This window comes from Barbus barbus, assembly GCF_936440315.1.
Source record: "Barbus barbus genome assembly, chromosome: 2".
NCBI classification, from domain to species: Eukaryota; Metazoa; Chordata; class Actinopteri; order Cypriniformes; family Cyprinidae; genus Barbus; species Barbus barbus.
In genome coordinates, this window is record NC_136730.1 from 45,829,591 (window position 1) to 45,848,141 (window position 18,551).

The 18,551-nt window shown below is 40.9% G+C and overlaps 1 protein-coding gene across 1 annotated transcript in view; it reads left to right on the forward strand.

Moving 5' to 3' along the window:
- LOC306885764 (receptor-type tyrosine-protein phosphatase delta-like) overlaps positions 1-18,551 on the forward strand; it is a 118,742-nt gene that overhangs the window by 42,068 nt on the left and 58,123 nt on the right. The window contains exons 4-14 of the mRNA XM_079442553.1: positions 1,341-1,529; positions 2,970-2,987; positions 5,191-5,301; positions 9,313-9,582; positions 10,642-11,223; positions 11,936-12,081; positions 12,215-12,359; positions 13,755-14,060; positions 14,922-15,115; positions 16,573-16,599; positions 17,725-17,842. Of these exons, the coding sequence (XP_079298679.1) occupies positions 1,341-1,529; positions 2,970-2,987; positions 5,191-5,301; positions 9,313-9,582; positions 10,642-11,223; positions 11,936-12,081; positions 12,215-12,359; positions 13,755-14,060; positions 14,922-15,115; positions 16,573-16,599; positions 17,725-17,842 (2,106 nt within the window). The remainder of the gene's footprint in view (positions 1-1,340; positions 1,530-2,969; positions 2,988-5,190; positions 5,302-9,312; positions 9,583-10,641; positions 11,224-11,935; positions 12,082-12,214; positions 12,360-13,754; positions 14,061-14,921; positions 15,116-16,572; positions 16,600-17,724; positions 17,843-18,551) is intronic.

Genomic DNA, 18,551 nt, shown 5'->3' on the forward strand with positions numbered 1-18,551 from the left:
TGAATGTATCCACACAAAACAAATCACCACCAGTATATCTGAAAGAGATCTATAGTGGGTCTGGGGCTAAATAGTTCTAAAATAATTATTTTGGACATAATTCTTCATTAGACAACAACAACAACAACAAAAAGTAATTTTCTCATAGTTTTTGTTAGAATACATCACATCTGGGTTGAGCTGATCGTCTGTATGTCTAGCCTTCATTCATGGTATGGTAAGAGTAATTTAATACTTTCATGCTTTTTACAAGTTTTCTTGTAATGTTTGAGGGATGAAGAGAATGTTACTTAATTTCTCCAAATGAAAAAAAAAAATGATCAGGCCTCATTCATGAAACACGAGCAGAACTAATTTTTGTGTAAATGGTTCGTAAAGCTGTTCTGACGTAATTTAAATTTTCGGATTCACGAAAGTGTCAACATAATATTATATTTTTTTGTAGCTGAGAGTTGATAAAACTGTTTAGCTTTGGGTAAACGCAGCACTTGTCACTTGTCACTTTTTACCCAGCCGTCCAATCAATGGAGGAGGGTCGGGACAAATTGCCATCTACATCGACCAATCATCCTACTTGTACAACAACTGAATAACAATAGATGAGTTAATATTGCTGGTTATTGCATTTTTATATTCAGTATTATTCTTCAAAATACTAGTAATACTATGTTACTGTCGTGGATATTCCACATCATAGCAACCAAAAACACTGTGCCACCAAAGTGTTCTCAAGTGCCGCCAGCTGGCCGTTTTAAGAAGAGCACCTGACATTCATTCAGCTGGCTAAAAACTCTTTGGTGGACACACGTGTATTGAATATTTATTGTTAGCCATATGGCCTATTAGTCTTTTTAGCATTTATGCAATATACTGGAGCCAAACCTGAGAAAGTAGACCAGAATATTACACTGCGTTCCTGGACACAAAATTTGCGTAGCTGTATTTCATATTTCATTATGCTAATTCTGAATGAGGGATTGGAATTCATTAACATACGCATGTTTAACTATCGAATCGGAAGTTTACGAAACTACATTTTGTCTATTTAATGTGGGCGTTTATTGAAAATTAATTAAACCGAATGTGGAAGTTGGATGGTTAAAGGTTTAACACCCCCTTCAACATGAAGCAATCAAGCATTGACTTCTAGAGTAAAAAAAAAATGACTGAATTTATTGTCTATTTATTGTCAATGTTACTTGAATGCTTACTGCTAAAAAGTGATGAGGACACGAGGTGTGTGTCTTTCTTCACCCCAAATTCCTCCAGGTTCCAGCAGCAGCTTCAGTGAACGTGTGTTTGTGTGTGTTTGTAACAGTGTTGGTGTTCCTGTGTTTCAGAGGATCAGCTGCCCCCAGGTTTCCCCACCATAGATATGGGCCCTCAGCTCAAGGTGGTGGAGCGCACCCGTACCGCCACCATGCTCTGCGCTGCTAGCGGTAACCCAGACCCGGACATTTCCTGGTTCAAAGACTTCCTCCCGGTCAACACCAGTAACAACAACGGCCGCATCAAACAGCTACGATCAGGTAATTTCCCTCCGAGCGCTTGGCTCCATAACGCTAGAAGAAAAGCAGCGACAAGAGCCGCTATTGTCCTTCTTTCCGTTTGAGTTTTTGTTCTTTCTCATGGAGCCTTTTCTTTGGTTTTCTGTAGGAAACGGCATCTACGTCGTCTGCGTCCCCTCTGTGTGTGATGTGTCTTGTGTTCCTGTCTGTTTAATTTATTACCCATGATTCACTGCTATGACTGCATTTGTGGCCAGCTTAAATTGGGCTTTATTTTGTTTACATTTTAACACTTAGTCGCAAAAAGCAGCCGAACCATGCATAATAAATAAGTGTCGTTCTCCATGTTCTTATTTTCCTTCCTCCAATGCGCAATGAGTAAGATCTGGCTTCATTCAGAGCTCTCGAAAGAATCATCAAAGTTGTTTTGTTTGTTGCTCTCATGTCATGATTGCAGCACACGACCCGGCGAACCTCGATTATGGCTGAAAACGAAAAAAAAAAAGAGCGTCCCTTTTGTGTGTGTGTGTGTGTGACCCTCGTTGTGTGTTTGCGCATCCAACTGACCAAATTCAGGGCTGAACACGTTGGTGATTCTTTGCATCGGGCGGTCTCTCTTTAAGTAGCGCAAAACCCCCGTTTTCGTTTCGCAAAAAACATAAGCTAACTGTGTCGCTCGAGTTGCTCCAATGTGTTTCCCAGCCCTCGATGGTACGACATATCTTCCCAGAGTTCTCCGATCTGCCCTTGTCCTGTTTTCTTCCGTTGTCTGATTTCTCTCTTGATTTTCACCCTGTGCAATAGAGTGTCAGATTTAAGTGTGTCAACCAGAGCAAACGTAAGGAATATAATCATATTTTCTATGCTGTCTTTCTTCTCTCTGTTTTGTAAATCTCCAGAGTCCTTTGGTAAGTTTGTAGATCTGAGCACACATGCCTCCCACTAATGTCTCCACCATGTTTCTCAAACTACTGTTAAAATGCATGGCATGCATTTTACTAACGGTGTCGATAGGCCAGCAGAACACACTGACTAGCTGACTAGCAGAAAAGCACATGCTCAGGGCCACGGCAGGACCGACACTGACACTGTCACTTCATCTGTGTCTCTAAAGCTCACAGCTCAAAGACTCTCCACTGTCCCCCAGTCAATCAGTCCTCAGCTCCCCTCTCCCGCTAGATCACGGCCACTGCCACAGGCCTCAGAACGGCCCCTTGTGCTTCATCCACTGTACCAGTTGCTCTTTGACCTCCTAAAGTGACCAATGCTCAATCCTGTGCTTTCCTCCACTAGAGCCAATGGCTGTATTTTCTGAATCTCTTTTTCCTGTTGTAGCCTAATACAGTCTGTAAAAAAGCAAAGCAAAGCTAATTTGATTCTTCTTCCAAAGCGGCCAGCCTCTCTTCTCGTACTAACGACTCTTCTTTCTTAATCTTATTTGCATTCATATAATCCACCCAGGTGGTACGCCAATAAGAGGTAAGAGTGCTCAACTCAAGTTCACAGAATGAACAACTGACTTCATTCTTCCTGTCCCACATGTGTCTGCATCCATCGAACGCCCCGGCATCTTCCCTTCATCATAATCCTCCTCCTCGCCCCCAATCCATCCCATTCTGTTCCATCTCTCGCCATTTTCGCCTCAGCGCTTTTTGGTTCTTTGGTTTGGTTTGGTTTTGGTTTCAGTTCGAGAAAGCCTCTTGTATTTTGGTTGTTTTTGTTTTATTTCTTCCGAGCCGATATGCTTACTGCAGCCCAAAGAAGCATATCCTGTACGTGTTTTTTTCTCTTCTATATCATTGTTTTTGTATTATTTTTCTTATCTTTTGGCCATAGCAGATCATGTGTCCCTTTTTTCGTCCAACTAAAACAGCCAAACATTTTCCCCCCTTAGCTGTGTTCTTGTTCAGCCGCACATGAGCCCAGATGTCGGAGACACGCCGGAGACCTCTCTGCCATGATTTTTTCTTTCTGTCTTTACAAACTTTTTTTTCGCTCTTCGTCCTCCATCTGCTTTCCTCTACCTGTACCTTTCTCAAAAGGAGCTAAAAAAGCCCAAACAACCACTTTTTTGATAAAGTTTCTGCGGTGCTTTTTTCCTTCCACCACCTATTTTTTCCTTCTTGCTTTTCTTGGGTTGAAGGCTGTTTTCCTTTTTGACGTTTTTATTTTTTCCATTCTTCAGGGTTGGGGAAAAGCTAACAGTGGGTCTGGCAGATGAAACCGAGGTGGCCGTTTTGTGTCGTTTTTTTTGTGTTTTTTTTGGTCAAGCTCCTCAGGAGGCGGCGCTTCGGTGCATTGCAAGAAACCTTTTTCCCTGGGTCATGTGACACCACACTGCTGATCCCATTGGTGGATTTTTATGGGTGTCATTTGTAGCTCAAAGCTATGGCAGTGATGGTTGCTTTCTTGGCGGCGCACGCCGTTTTGAATTTTGACCTCTAATACAATTGCATTTTGTTTTTCAGCTAAGGGTTGTCAAAAGGTTGTAAGTTGTGCCGACACACATTTCTTGTTCTTTGGAAAGATTTGCATGTGCTAGAGGTTTATGTACTGGTAACGATAATTCTCCCTACAGATTTTTTTCTTCTTCCATTTTTACGATTCGAGCAGCACATTTTTTTTCCTGAAAATGCTGCGATTTTTACTGACTTCCACCATCTGAAGTCCTTGGCCATTTTATCGATCAGTCAATTTGAATTGAATTGAACACCAAATTTTATGATTCAAATTTATTTTTTTTAATTGTCCTCCCCCTTTTATGCTGCTTTTGTATACTGTAAACCTTTTTTTATTTGAGCCATATGCTGCTGTATTGCAGTTTTCACTCATTCCCATAATGAACAGTCCTGTGAGATGTGTAATAATATTGCAGGGCTAACCCCCCCCCCATCACCTTTTGTAGACCTCTCAATTAATAATCGATCCGTATTATTATTGATTATTATTATCACAGCTGTTTTTCTAAACAGTAAAGCTCAAACGATTTTGATCCACCCGTACGATTAAGTGCCTTTAGAAACCCTGCAACATGTATCTTGTACTGTATGTTTTCCTCTCCATTGATGTGGTTGTAAAATGTCCGAGATAATTAATGCTGCAAAGTCTCTTTTTCTTTTGGTTTCTTTCTGTGTGCCCTCTCGAATGTCTACTGCAGTGCTGGCCACAGCACTCTTCTCTAGGCCGGCGCCAAGATAGTCAGCAGGGCGAGATACGAGCTCGCGACACACTTCGATTTAAGCACCTCGAAATGACTCCCTTCCTGACAAAATCATAATATGCATCATGGATCCACCGTGAAATCCATCTTTAGTGCCGAAATTGCTTTCCCATGATGCATCGGGCCTAGAGAATGAAACACTGCATTAGACATTTTAAGGGGAAACATTTCTACCCCCAGCTTCCAGGTGCTTAGCTTGCATAAACTGGTTAAGTCTATACCGAGCTCTCCAATGCGAGGCATGCCTGCAGATGTCGCCTCTCAGGGTTTAAGCGTCAGTATAGCGGCAGGCCTTTAGCCTGAGCCATTTTGTGGCATTCACCCTTACGGAGATCTAAACAGAACAAATAATGCCATTCGTAGAGAGAAATAGGCCTAGCATGTGATTTAGTGAAGTTGTTTAATGGCTCGTGTTATTATTGTAATTATCTTTCTCTGCTCGTGTTCTCTCCCACTGTGTAGGAGCGCTGCAAATCGAACAAAGCGAGGAATCGGACCAAGGGAAGTACGAATGTGTCGCGACCAACAACGACGGCACGCGCTATTCCGCACCTGCCAACCTGTATGTCAGAGGTAGGAACAGCTCACGGCGGTAAACAAAGCCGACAGAAGAACATGTTAAAACTCAGACGCACACACTTTTGAAACAAATTGAGCCGAATAGCAGGTCACTTTTGTTGTTGGGGTCCCTCTGGTTGCGTGAGCATTTTTGTAAGTACGACATAATGCTGCAGCCTTGATTTTCTGCCTGTCTGGTGTTTAATTTGAATTTAACCTTTATTGACTCGAATGCTTGTTGTGTTTGTAATACGACTGACTCTTAAGATAACAGGAATGATGGATTGAGTTTAACCTCTTTACTCTCTACAGAAAATGTCTCAGTGCTCTGTCTTTTTCTCTTTCCTGCCAAACATGGAATAAAACTATTTTACTTTATTTCGGAGCTTTATTTTGAAGAAAAAGTGGAAAAAAATAGAAAACAACATACATTGTGGTCAATATAATCTTATTTTAAATTCAGTGTAATCTTTACTTTTAAATGTAATGTTGAAGCCTGTAAGGTAATGAATATGGATGATTCTTCAATTAAGTGAAGTCTTCAGTATGCTAGGATGATTAAATACAGTGTTCGTTAAAAAAAAAAAAAACACACACTGTCGTTTTAACGAACAGATTATTGTAGCCTGAAATTAATCATGTCAGAGGGCTGCAATATAATTACTCAATACTGCTGTTGTGTATTTGGGTTTATATGTGGTTATCTGGGAAATGAGAAGTGACATTTTGAAACGTCATTCATTTTAAGGTTTTTACATCATGATTGGAAAATACCTTTATTAGATGTAATTACCTAATTGGTCACTATTTGAAATCCATTTTTTGAGAAAAAAAAGTTTAACTTCCCTAACATATTTGGATAATATTCAATTCAATTCAGTCAGAAGGTCCTCTAACTGAAGAATCACTCCACTGTATAAATATAAAATGTTCTTTGATATTGACTTATGATTGAACATCTGTATAATCTGGCACATTAAAGTCAACATGAAACTGCATTCACAGCCCATTTTACTTCGATAGTTTGACGGATTTCATATTAAAACAAGAAAAAAGGCCTCGATTTTCTTGATTTCAAACATAAGGAAATGATTGGATGGTAAACTTAAAAACACCTGCTTACTATAGGTCATCAGACACCAAGCTCGCCACCAAATATCCGTATTAGTCAGAAAACGGTGCTTATGATTTCATGTTGACTTTAAGCCCAAAAATATGTTCCATTTTATAAACCTTGATGGCCTGATGTCCAGCGCTGCTCAAACAAACACGTTACTGCTTTAAAGAGTGCGGCTACATTCATGCACAGGTCCCAGTCATGCGGTTTACATGAAGAACCAATGTGTTTCTCAAATGCTGCATGATCAAAACTCCAGAAGAAAGTCAGTCCAGACCACAGTAACTGCTGATGGCATGTAAAGCTCATAACTGGGCCTGTGTCATATTGTTTAATGGGCAGCGCAATAAAAGGCCTGTAAAATGCAGCACACTTTTCTTTTCCTAGACATTCTGTCTCTAGCAGCAATTCTCTGGGTTGAATGTGGCCTGTTTTACTCTCTCTGTATTTTCCCTTGTTTTTCTCCTCATTTTATTTTGTTTCCGCATCAATTCCCCTACATCCCTCAGAGCTGCGAGAAGGTTGGTGTGTTTTTTCTTTCTAACCATCTTCAAACTCAGAAAACAAATGATACAGAAGCTAGTCACAATTCCCAAGAGTACGAAAAAAAATAATAATAATAATTGTAGCTGCATTTGCGTGTCTATGATTAAATCCTGCTTTTGGTTCCTTATGTTCTGTTTTGGACAGTTTTTTCTTCTTCTTTTCCTTTTTGTTGTGGTCTGAACGAATTCCCTGCTCTCCGCTGTACTGCTTGACCAAAAAGTGGTGCATGTCAGTCAAAATGTGCACAGTTTGTCGGGGGGTTTGCATGGTGGATTGGTCATGCTGAAGTTGTCTGTCTTCTCCCACATGTCAGTGGTCCTGCTTCGTCCTAACACCTAGAAACAAGCTCCCATTCGCTGCCCTTCACCACGGTATGAACTGCGATGAGACATGCTCTGTGAGATCAGATATTTTCTTTCCTTTCCACCTAACGAGCTGTTAATAAACAACAATTGATACATGTAAAGCATTGTTCTCAAGACTCGACAAACGGAACGGTATTCAGATGAAAACAAAAACATCATGTCTCCTGGAACATTTCAATTGGAAATGAATTCCGATAGGATTGAAAATCTGTTCGCAATAATTAGAGATTTCATCTCCAGAAAAGCGCGACATCTCTGGTCGAATGCATGCCGCATGTCGTTGAAATTCTTATCTTTCCTTCTTCCACTTCTGGAGGTTAAAGACTTAAAGAGACTTTACTTCCTGGCTAAACATTGGTTTAGGTTCATCCTGCTGTTATTTTAATTGCAAGTGATATAATAAAGATCCTGGCCAAGAACCATCCACGTAAACAGGAGGAGATGTGATGAACAGGAGCAGGTAAATGGGATTTAACCCCAACCACAGTGCAGGGTTCCTCAAATGTGAGCCTGCAGAGTTTTGCTCCAATCTTGATTAAATGCACCTACCTGTAACTCTGAAGACTTTAATTAGCTTGCTTCCATGTCTTATTTGGGTTAAAGTAAAACTCTGCAGCCCAGTGGCCCTCCAGGGCCCAGATTTCAGCAACCCCTCCTTAGTGGAACGTAAGTTCTAATCATAGACATCTAGTTCAGCGTTTCCCAACCCTGTTCCTGGTGGCATGTTAACAGTGCACATTTTGGAGATCTTCCTTACCTGGTTCTCTTAAGATGTGTACTGTCGGTGTGCCTCTAGGAACATGTTTGGGAAACACTGATCTAGTTTACTGCCACTAAGTGTCTTAAACAAAACTCTCTACAAAGATTTGTTATGATGAACCTTGCAAACTTTGTCAAATCCAATGATTCGTTGTCCTCAGATGGGCTCATTGTAGCAGGACTGATATAAACTGCTGCACACTGACTCCCAGAAGCTGCGTAAAGCCGGTGGAGCCTGTCGCTTTGGGAGTGGCTCCTGCCACTACTGTGTGCATTATACATCAGCCACTGCCGTCCGAGTCTGACAGTATGTAAGCAGTAACACTGACATCGGTTCAGCTATTTTGGACTCTCAAATCTTCTTCCACCCTTCTGCTGTCCTGTAAACCCTCTTCTGAGGAGCTGGCACATAGTACCCCTGTCTCTCTCTCTCTCTCTCTCTCTCTCTCTTTCTGTCTTGGAGACTCCTGCTTTTAATAGCCCTGTTGATTTCCTGTTATCTGACTCTACTAGTCCTCCCCCTCATCCTCTTGTCTTCTCTTGTCCCCCATTTCTCTCTAATTCGCAAAGTTTCCCTGTGGAATGAGCAGTTTGCTTGTTTGCATGACAGATTCAGGAATGTCCCCCCTACGCCCCATTTGCATTGAGGGTTTATCTTTTATTCATCTATTAATTTGTTGCATCTGTTCATTTTCATTTTGATTCAGTTTCAGATTCAGCCTTCCATAGTCATCACCCTTGTTTATTCACAGTTTCACAACCGTTTACGTTGACACGTGTGTCCACTTTTTGAATGGCAGCCGCAGATAGTCAAAGCTGGTCTCTACCCGTTGTTAGTTAGCGGCAGCTCTGTTGCAGAGCTCGTCGCCGTGTGTGTGATGTGGCAATGTGATTCGGCACATTCCTTCACATCAACTGGAAGAGAACGCAGCATCGAAGTTGTACAAGCGTACACAACTCCCGCATGCTGTGGCCCTCCAGTTCCCCCGTGTGCTGCTGTCCGTCTGTCATGCGTGGGTCACCTGTGCATGGCGTCTGTTTCAATGTTCCCAGTCCAAAGGGAGTGAAGCGGAATGTTTGTGTGCAGTACATGTGCAGTAGTTTCCTGTTGGATCTCAATCATTTGAAACAGTGTAGCTGTTAAATCCACCAGACCTTTGTCAGTTCCTCACCTGCTAAATGTTCCCAGATGTTCCTTAAGCCGGACGGGAAGTTACTGGTGCTTGTGTTCTCTTGCAGTGAGACGGGTTCCACCTCGGTTCTCCATTCCCCCAACAGACAATGAGATCATGCCCGGTGGCAGCGTTAACATCACCTGTGTGGCCGTCGGGTCACCGATGCCCTACGTTAAATGGATGTTGGGGTCGGAGGATTTGACCCCTGAAGATGACATGCCCATTGGGCGAAACGTGCTGGAACTCACCGACGTCCGGCAGTCGGCCAACTACACGTGCGTCGCTATGTCAACGCTGGGCGTTATAGAGGCGATCGCGCAGATTACGGTCAAAGGTGAGAATCCACGAGACAACTCGTTACTTAACATTCCAACCAGCACCAAGCTCCTGTTATTTGATCTGTCTTATCACATTCTGCAGATGAATCCACAAGCTCCTACTGTTGGCACACTCGTTCGCTCAAACAGGCCGACACACATACAGCTGTTCACATCCACACACATAAAGCCTTTGTCTCCAGCAGACATAACAAAATCACATTAGTCATAATATACCCCAAGAGACAGCACGGAAAGGCTAAACATTATCTGTCCTATCGCCAACCTCACCTAATGCGCTCTGAATTAAAGCAATAAAGTACAGCCCGTGGAATATTTAAGGCATGTTCTAAGCAAACCGCAGAGTCTCTCTTTCCTCTGGGGTAACTTGGTTTTCTCCTTATCGCGAAGGTATTGTCAAGACTCTGAGCTCTTTTGCTGTATAAGATTAGCGGAAAATAGCGCTATAACCTACGTCTACTGTTCCTGTGTTGGCAGAGCAAGCTGACACTTTAACCTTCGGCTAGTATCCCAAAGGAAGAGCACATGGTTTGTGAATGCTAATGACAAAGTCATACGACACCATGTAGCTTACAAGTACAATAGCTCACACAACAAATATATTTCCTCTAAACCAGGTGAGGAACCATTTCACACCTGTTTGTTAGTTTTCAAATATTAAGAAATATTTATGTCCTCTGAGAGTGAGGGGAGAATTCACTAAACTGATACATGTGCATGGGTGTCATCTTTCAGTGCAACAACTTGCATGTTCACTAACCATTTGAGAATCCAGGTGCTGAAATGCTACTTTTGCAAATAGATTAGGCTCATTATAGAATGCAGGGATTGACATTAACGCTTGTCTGGGATACGTAGGCGGATTTGTGGCTTTAACTGATTTGGATATTTCCTTTATCGAATCAGGCACTAAAACAGGCACCATTCAATTTTAGTAATTTCCCCCCACTGTCATTATTATTGCTCCAGTAATCGTAAGTAACTAATTACAGTGGACTTTCCATTTTCCAAATGAAATTGAAATCCACTGATGAGCTTTTTTATTGTTGCTCCAGCTTTACCGAAGCCACCAGGTGTTCCCCAGGTAACGGAGCGCACTGCAACAAGCATCACGCTCACATGGGATTCTGGGAATCCCGAACCTGTTTCTTATTACATCATCCAGCACAAGCCCAAAAACTCTGAGGACTCTTTTAAAGAGATCGATGGAGTTGCCACCACTCGATACAGCGTGGGTGGGCTAAGCCCTTACTCTGACTACCAGTTCAGAGTAGTTGCAGTGAATAATATTGGACGTGGGCCTCCCAGCGAAGCCATCGAGGCCAAAACAGCTGAGCAAGCGCCGAGTACCGCCCCGCGGCAAGTCCGAGGGCGCATGCTAAGTGCCACGACCGCCATCATCCACTGGGATGAACCCGAGGAGGCAAATGGGCAGATTACGGGCTACAGGGTTTACTACACCACCGATCCCAGCCAGCACGTCAACCAATGGGAGAAACAGATTGTAAGGACTTCCAACTTCCTCACCATTCCGGGCCTGACGCCCAATAAGACATACTACATCAAGGTCCTGGCCTTCACCTCTGTAGGAGATGGACCGCTCTCATCTGATTTGCAGATCATAGCCAAAACTGGAGGTGAGTGTTGGGATTGACAGGCATAAAAGCTCTTGGTGCAGTTATCTATTTTTTCATATTAATCATAATATTTGGTGGAGTCAAAAGCTTTTAATTGTGTCATAAATACTTAAAATAAGATATTCAACATAAAAATGTTCCATATGTTAATGTGTATTTTGGTTTAAGCCCCTGAATTAATTACTTAATTTGATATATGCTCTGTTTTAATTTGTAACTTGGTGGACACAAAGCAAGAGATCAGATGATTTGTGGTAAAAGCAATTTATGAGTTTAAAACTAAAGATTCATAACCACTGGTCTCAAACTCAATTCCTGGAGGGCCACTGCTCTGCACAGTTTAGTTCCAACCCTAATCAAACACACCTGATCCAGCTAATCAAGCTCTTCAGGATCACTAGAAACTTCCAAGCAGGTGTGATTTGTAGCTGGTTGGGGCTGAACTATGCAGAGCTGCGGCCCTCCAGGAATTGAGTTTGAGACCAATGCTCATAACTCTGATTGGATTGGCTTTATTCAGACACATAGCCACCATTGAGTCACAATTTAATCAGTTACGGGACAGTCCATGAACTACCACTTTTGTACATCGAACCCCCGGTTACTAAGCTTGTCCACTAATGTATTCTTACAATACAAACATGAGGAGAAATGACTGCAATGGAAATTATTATTTTTATAATTTTCATTATTTATTATAACATTTTTATAGTGCCCTCTCAACCAACGGACTTCAAAGGCGAAGCCAAATCTGAGACGAGTATCTTGCTGTCGTGGAACCCTCCAACTCAGACGGGCCAGGACAATCAAATCATCGGATACGAGCTGCTCTATAAGAAAGGAGATGACAAAGAGGAGGTCCGAACCTGAACTTGGCAAACGCCTTCACTCGTCCCACAATTGATGTCATTGTCTTTGCTCAGGTTGACTGCATAAACTTTATTTTCTGGGGTTTTAACCTTTGTTTTTTTTCTTCTTGTTCCTTCCTCAGAAACGAGTAAGCTTTGAGCCCACCACAACCTATTTACTGAAAGATCTGAAGCCGTTCACTACCTACACGTTTCAGCTGGCCGCTCGCAGCAAACACGGCATCGGCGCATACACCAATGAGATCTCAGCCGAAACACCTCAGACACGTAGGTCCCTTTCTGTCTTTACTGCCTTTTTACATCAGTTCAAGAAGAGGAGTTCAAGCACATAATAAAACAGAAATCCTCCATTTCTCAACAGCGTTTGTTAATGTAATCCTGAATTTGTTAGAGCAGTGGTTTAGACATTTTTGAGAGATGGAGACATTTCTGTTTTCTGCCTTGAGGGCGATGTTAATGCACATTTTGTTTGAATGAAAGTCAATTTGTGGAAGATTTGGTCAAATGACAAGGTCACTTTCTTGAATTTGGCATCATAAATCAGCCAAGTAAGAGATGAAACTGAATTGTTCATCTGTTTGCCTGCAGTCGTTCTGCTTCTGGGTGCCTTGTTTTTTGACTTTGGCTATTGTATACCACACTGCATTTGAAACATTTACCAAATTTGGAGAGGTTCCCTCTGGAGCCTTGTTGTAAACTCAAATGCAATGATATGTAGCTAGAAAAGAGAATTGCATTCCCAAAAGACCTCATATTTATTCTTCATTCGTTCAAGTTGAACTGTAACCAAACCTTTAGATCAACTCCTTCATTAATCTTGCCTAATTTGATGAATAATTAATGCTGACAAGCTTGACTGTGCTTCACTTCATACTCACAATTTGAGATAATCTGAATAAATCTGAGGTCCTCTGAGTACATGCCAGGTAAGTATCTCAGAGGGCTGATTTTGCGGAATAGTGTTTGCATGTCCAAGTCTAAAAACGTCAGTCATGAGCTCTTGGACCAACTAGGCTTTTACCTCAAACCAACAGGCCTCGGAAAGGTTGGTGAGCAATGCATTTCCTGTTTTTACAGAGCTGACACATCAACCTTTGAAATTTTGGATTGATGGTAACTGCTTGGAGGAAACGGGGCCCGATTTAAACGCGGCTCGTTGAGATATTTCACAGTGCTATTGAAGTATGATGAGAGCAGTTGAAATTTGAGCCCTGATTTTACTATATTTAGGGAACAATGACATATGTAGAGTTACGAAGGTAGGTTCTTTAGTTTTAGGGTCTGTACCAGTCCCACCCTGCACAATTTGTGAATTTATCTTTTCTACCTCCTTATGAGAAGTCTGTGACATTTCTGCCCGTTTTTTTCTTCTTTTTAAGCTACATTAAATTTATGTTCATGTCATCATTGTTGTTTTGAATAAATGTAGTCCCTGTGATTCATCCTCATTTGATGTCATTTTATGTTCCCTTTGTTGTTTTGTTTTTGTTTTTGTTTGTCCATCAACATCATCTCCACCTCCAACTCCACCACAAAAACAAAAAAATCCTCTTACCTCAACCCCCTGTGAACCTCACCTGGATCTAACCAAACTCCAAAACCGCTCAAATCCGATTCAATGACTATTCTGCTCCTCCCACAATCCTCTGATCCTCCAATCAGAGCCCTCAGCTCCACCCCAGGAAGTCAAGTGTACTAGTCCCAGTTCTACCAGCATTCTGGTAAGTTGGAAACCGCCCCCTGTGGAGCTCCAAAACGGAATCATGACCAAGTACACCGTCCAGTATGCAGCGACCGAAGGCGATGATACTTCGTTGCGGCAAGTCTCGGACATACCGCCAGAAAAGTCCCATTATCTGTTGGAAAACTTGGAGAAATGGACGGAATACCGTGTGACAGTGAGCGCCCACACTGAAGCGGGAGAAGGCCCTGAGAGTTTACCTCAGCTAATTCGTACAGAGGAGGATGGTATGTCTTACCCACACGCCACTGTGACCCTATGCTAATGTCTACCCTTAAAACATGCCCCACTTCTGCCAGGCTTCTGCCCAAGGCACCCTAACACCCCTCGCCCCTCTCGCTCCCTCTATTTTCACTAACTCTACTAACTAGGATTTTTTGTGACCTTTCACCAAACCAACATCCCCTTCCCCTCTTTGACAATTTTTGGGAGAATTTTCGAGAGAATTTTTCAGACTTTTTACTTGACCAGACTTTCATGGCAATTTCATGGTATGTTCTTCTGATGACCTTAAACGTCCAACAATCCCAAATGTCTTGCTGTTTTTTTTCCCCCATTTTCTTAAGATAAATGAAATGGCTTTTTAATGGATTGAAACTCATTTTCATACATGACAAAATATGACTAAATCGACAGTGAATCTTCAGAAATGGGGCTTTTTTTCTCCCCTCTCAAACGTCCCACGCTGATGACATTTTTCTTAAATTTTTCCATTTCTTTTTGTCTTCACTCTATCATAGCCAAACTCGTTTAGAGTGCTTCAAACTTCTGAAACACTCTTCTTGGCTTATTTTTGCTTGTTCTTTTTCCATATTTTGACTCCACTAAACCCATTTTTCTGAAAAAATTAGGTCAGCTGTGTGACCTGTTTTTGGGGATTGTTTTTTTTTTTTTTTTTTTTCTCTCTGTTTTTTGTTTTTGACTTCCCATTGTTGAGATATTAGTGTTATCCAGTACTTGTTAATGATATAATCCCCTTTTGTAGATTTTTGTCTGCTTCACTGCTTTCTCAGGGAAGATGTCCAGTTGGACAGGAGGTGCCGTCTTTAAGCTTGACCTTTTTGTCTTCTATCCCATAATTCTCTCAGTGCCCAGTGGCCCTCCTCGTAAAGTCGAGGTGGAGGCTGTCAACTCCTCGTCTGTTAAAGTGCTGTGGCGGTCGCCGGTGCCGAGCAGGCAGCACGGCCAGATCCGTGGGTACCAGGTGCACTATGTCAGGATGGTTAATGGGGAACCCGTTGGGCACCCTGTCATCAAGGACATCCTGATCGATGACGCTCAGGTAGGAACCCACCTGCACAGCTGTACTGATCCTCAAGTCAATTTTTACAGGCTTTGACAAGTTTTGTGGTTATGACACAGTTGATACAGCCAGCTGCCAACTCTTTTGATTTTGTGTGTGTGTCACAAGAAAACGTGACTGCAGGAACACAAATGTACAGTGGCCGAGAGAGCTCAACGTGCTGCAAATAGAAAAAAACACCTGCAAATTAAGAAAACAACTTTATCAATTTGACAACACACATGCTGCAAATGCTCACAACACAACCAAACAAAGAAACGCGCTGCAAATAAAATTCTTTATTTGTTTATGTTGTGAGCATTTTCAGCACCTGCTGTCAAACTGATGAAGATGTTTTCTTGATTTGCTGATGCTTTTCCTATTTGCATGTATTCTGAGCTCTCTCGGCCACCGTACAAATGTGAACATTCGGACTCTTTCGCAAACTAGTGAGCTACCTACTTGGGTACCAGAAAGTAGGGTTAATTTTTCAATCCCACAATACAAAACATGTTTTTGGGGTGCTGGTTTATTGCTGGTCTAGGATGGTCTACTAGTTTGGAGAAGGTTAGAGCAAGTTTCCATTTTTTTATTTATTTTATTTTTTTATTTAATGGCAGTGATCCCAATTATAAATAAGTGTATGCGGCATGTATGTATTTATTTATTGCTGCTTATTTGATTATAGTGTTGTTAGCAAGGCAGCTCACTATATATTATAAAAATACAATTATTGAAAAAAATAAGTGTTTTTTCATAAGTACATTCATAACGGCAGATAATAGGTATATTTGTTCTTGATATTAGTTGATTTAAAATGTGCATATTTGATACTACAACAAGGAAACATAGTCCACAGTGAAGAAGACAGATAAAAATAAAATAATTAATTTTTGCTAATATATTACAATAGCACAGCTACTCATTGTCAAAGTTCTTATTTGCACATACTGTAAATTATAGAGAGACACAAAGGGTAATTTTTCACTAATAACTGTTAGAAAGAAGGCAGCAAGTGTATGACAGGCACAGGTTCATTTAAACTTTTAATTCATATCCATATGACACGAAGGCTGTCTCTAGACATTCATTGTCCCATGTGAGGTTAATGATGAAGTGCCATGAATCACACACAGCGCATAGACCTGTTATCTGTTTGATTATACGTGCCTTCATGTTAGACAAAGGACAGCGTGATGAGATCGGCCCGTCTGATTTCACACGACACATCACATCCTGACCTCAGCTTGGAACGCAGAGACACCGACACGCTGTTTGAATCCTCCAGAATTATGAATCATTCATCATCCCAGCATCTGCTCTCTCACCGAAACAGAAGAGACGCATATAATCTGACACTCTCCCGTGTCTTCGCCAGCAAAGTGTAATTGAACTTCTTTTCTTGTTTGTTTGTCTGTTTGTTTGTTCCTCCTGCTGCTCTCTGGTCTGGGCTTCAGTGGGAGTATGATGATTCAGCCGAACATGTGAGTACATCTCAGAATTCTGCAGCTTTGCACTTTATTTCATTCCATGCGGCATCATTTGCAAACATACACAAGCATTGCTTGCTGGCCTGTAGATGTTTAATGTCATTTTGTGTAACCATCTAAAGATGACATTGGATCTCATTCATTAACAATACATGTGAAACATATCTGTTATCACGCAAAAATCATGATTTATCAATACATTTGCAGTTGAATAAAATGATAAAATTGCATTTGCAAGCAAACACATGAAAACTCAGAAACATGCAGTGTGTCAACTGAAAATGTTTATTCATAATGTTATCATAAGAAACAGAATAACTCAGAGACCCAACCTTAAGTATTTCTAATTTATTGTTTATTGTAAATAAAATAATTGCAGAATAAGTGATGATGCCTTTACATGGGCATTTAATATGATAAATGCTACCTACAGACATGCATACATTTATAAAAAAATAATCCAGATGGATGAACATTACAATGAGGGTAAGAACAAATGCATGCGTGTTTGCACCTGTTACAGCACATTCAGCTAATTATTTTATCCAAGAGAAGCAAAGCACAAAGCAGGCCACACTGATTTTATTAGTGAACAATTCCTGATGTGTGCAGACTATTGCTGTAAAATGATTAACTGTGATTAATCGCATACAAAATAAATGTTTTTGTTTGCATAATATGTGTGTGTAGTGTGTATATTTATTATGCATATATAAATACACACACACACATACAGCATATATTTTGAAAACATTTACATGTATTTACATGTCTATATTTATATTAATATAATTTATATTATAAATGCATATATTTAATATATAAACATAACATATTTTTCTGAAACATACACATGCACGTGTGTGTATTTAAATATACATAATAAATATAGACAGTACACAAACATATATTATGTAAACAACATATTTTATTTTGGATGCAATTAATAGTTTGACAGCACTAGTAGAGAGCATTTTCCCTTTCTTTTATACTATCATTTTAAACTTTAAACAAACACAATATTGGGCTATTATAAAAAAAAATTAAATAAAAAAAAAAAATAAATAAAAGCTTTTTGTTAAAAATGTCCTGCTGTTCTTTTTTTTTTTGTTCTTCCAGGAATTAATCCTCACCGACCTTCAGGCTGAGACCACGTACTCGGTTACAGTCGCCGCTTACACGACCAAAGGCGACGGAGCGCGCAGCAAACCCAAGCTGGTCACCACCACCGGAGCCGGTAGGTTTGTGCTACTTCAGAGCAATGTCTGCCTCTGTTGCTGTGGACTTTGTAGAGCGGCTCAGAGGCTCGCTCCTCTCCCCTGCAGCCATTAAGACTGAATGCCTATAATTGCCCTCGCACTGATCACGCCGATTGTAATTCCACTCACCTACGGCTCTGACTTTGAAATGCTTGCAGGGGTTAAGGAAATAATGGAAAAATCCGCCAGGAAAATGGCAAAATAGACTTTTTTCAAAAGAAAAGAATACTATGCACTGTCTCGATTATCACTGAAAGGCTCGAAACGCACAATTGCTTATAAGTACAGGCGCTTTTCTGTTGTACCTCTAATTGTGCTGTTATTCAGCTCCTGAAAGTCCTTTTATTTCACTTTTGTCCTTGAGCGCATGACTGTGAAAAGGTGCACAGTATCACTGTTGATTTCTATTTGATATTGTATCATTACAAATTGTCAAACTCGCAAGGTTTTTGACTGGAGAATTAGGAGAATCGATACAGCAGTGCAATATTAAGGGGATCAGTATCTGTATGTTAGATCTGTGAGTCTAAACTGGTTTTGTTTTCAACTTCAGAGCCGATGCATTACTAACCTATATTTACCATCATCCTAATTATATTCTATTTTACCTTGGATAGTTTTGTTTTAATTTAAAGAAAAAAATGTAGAGATTGATTGGGCACACAACCTTTCATATCAAAAATGTGT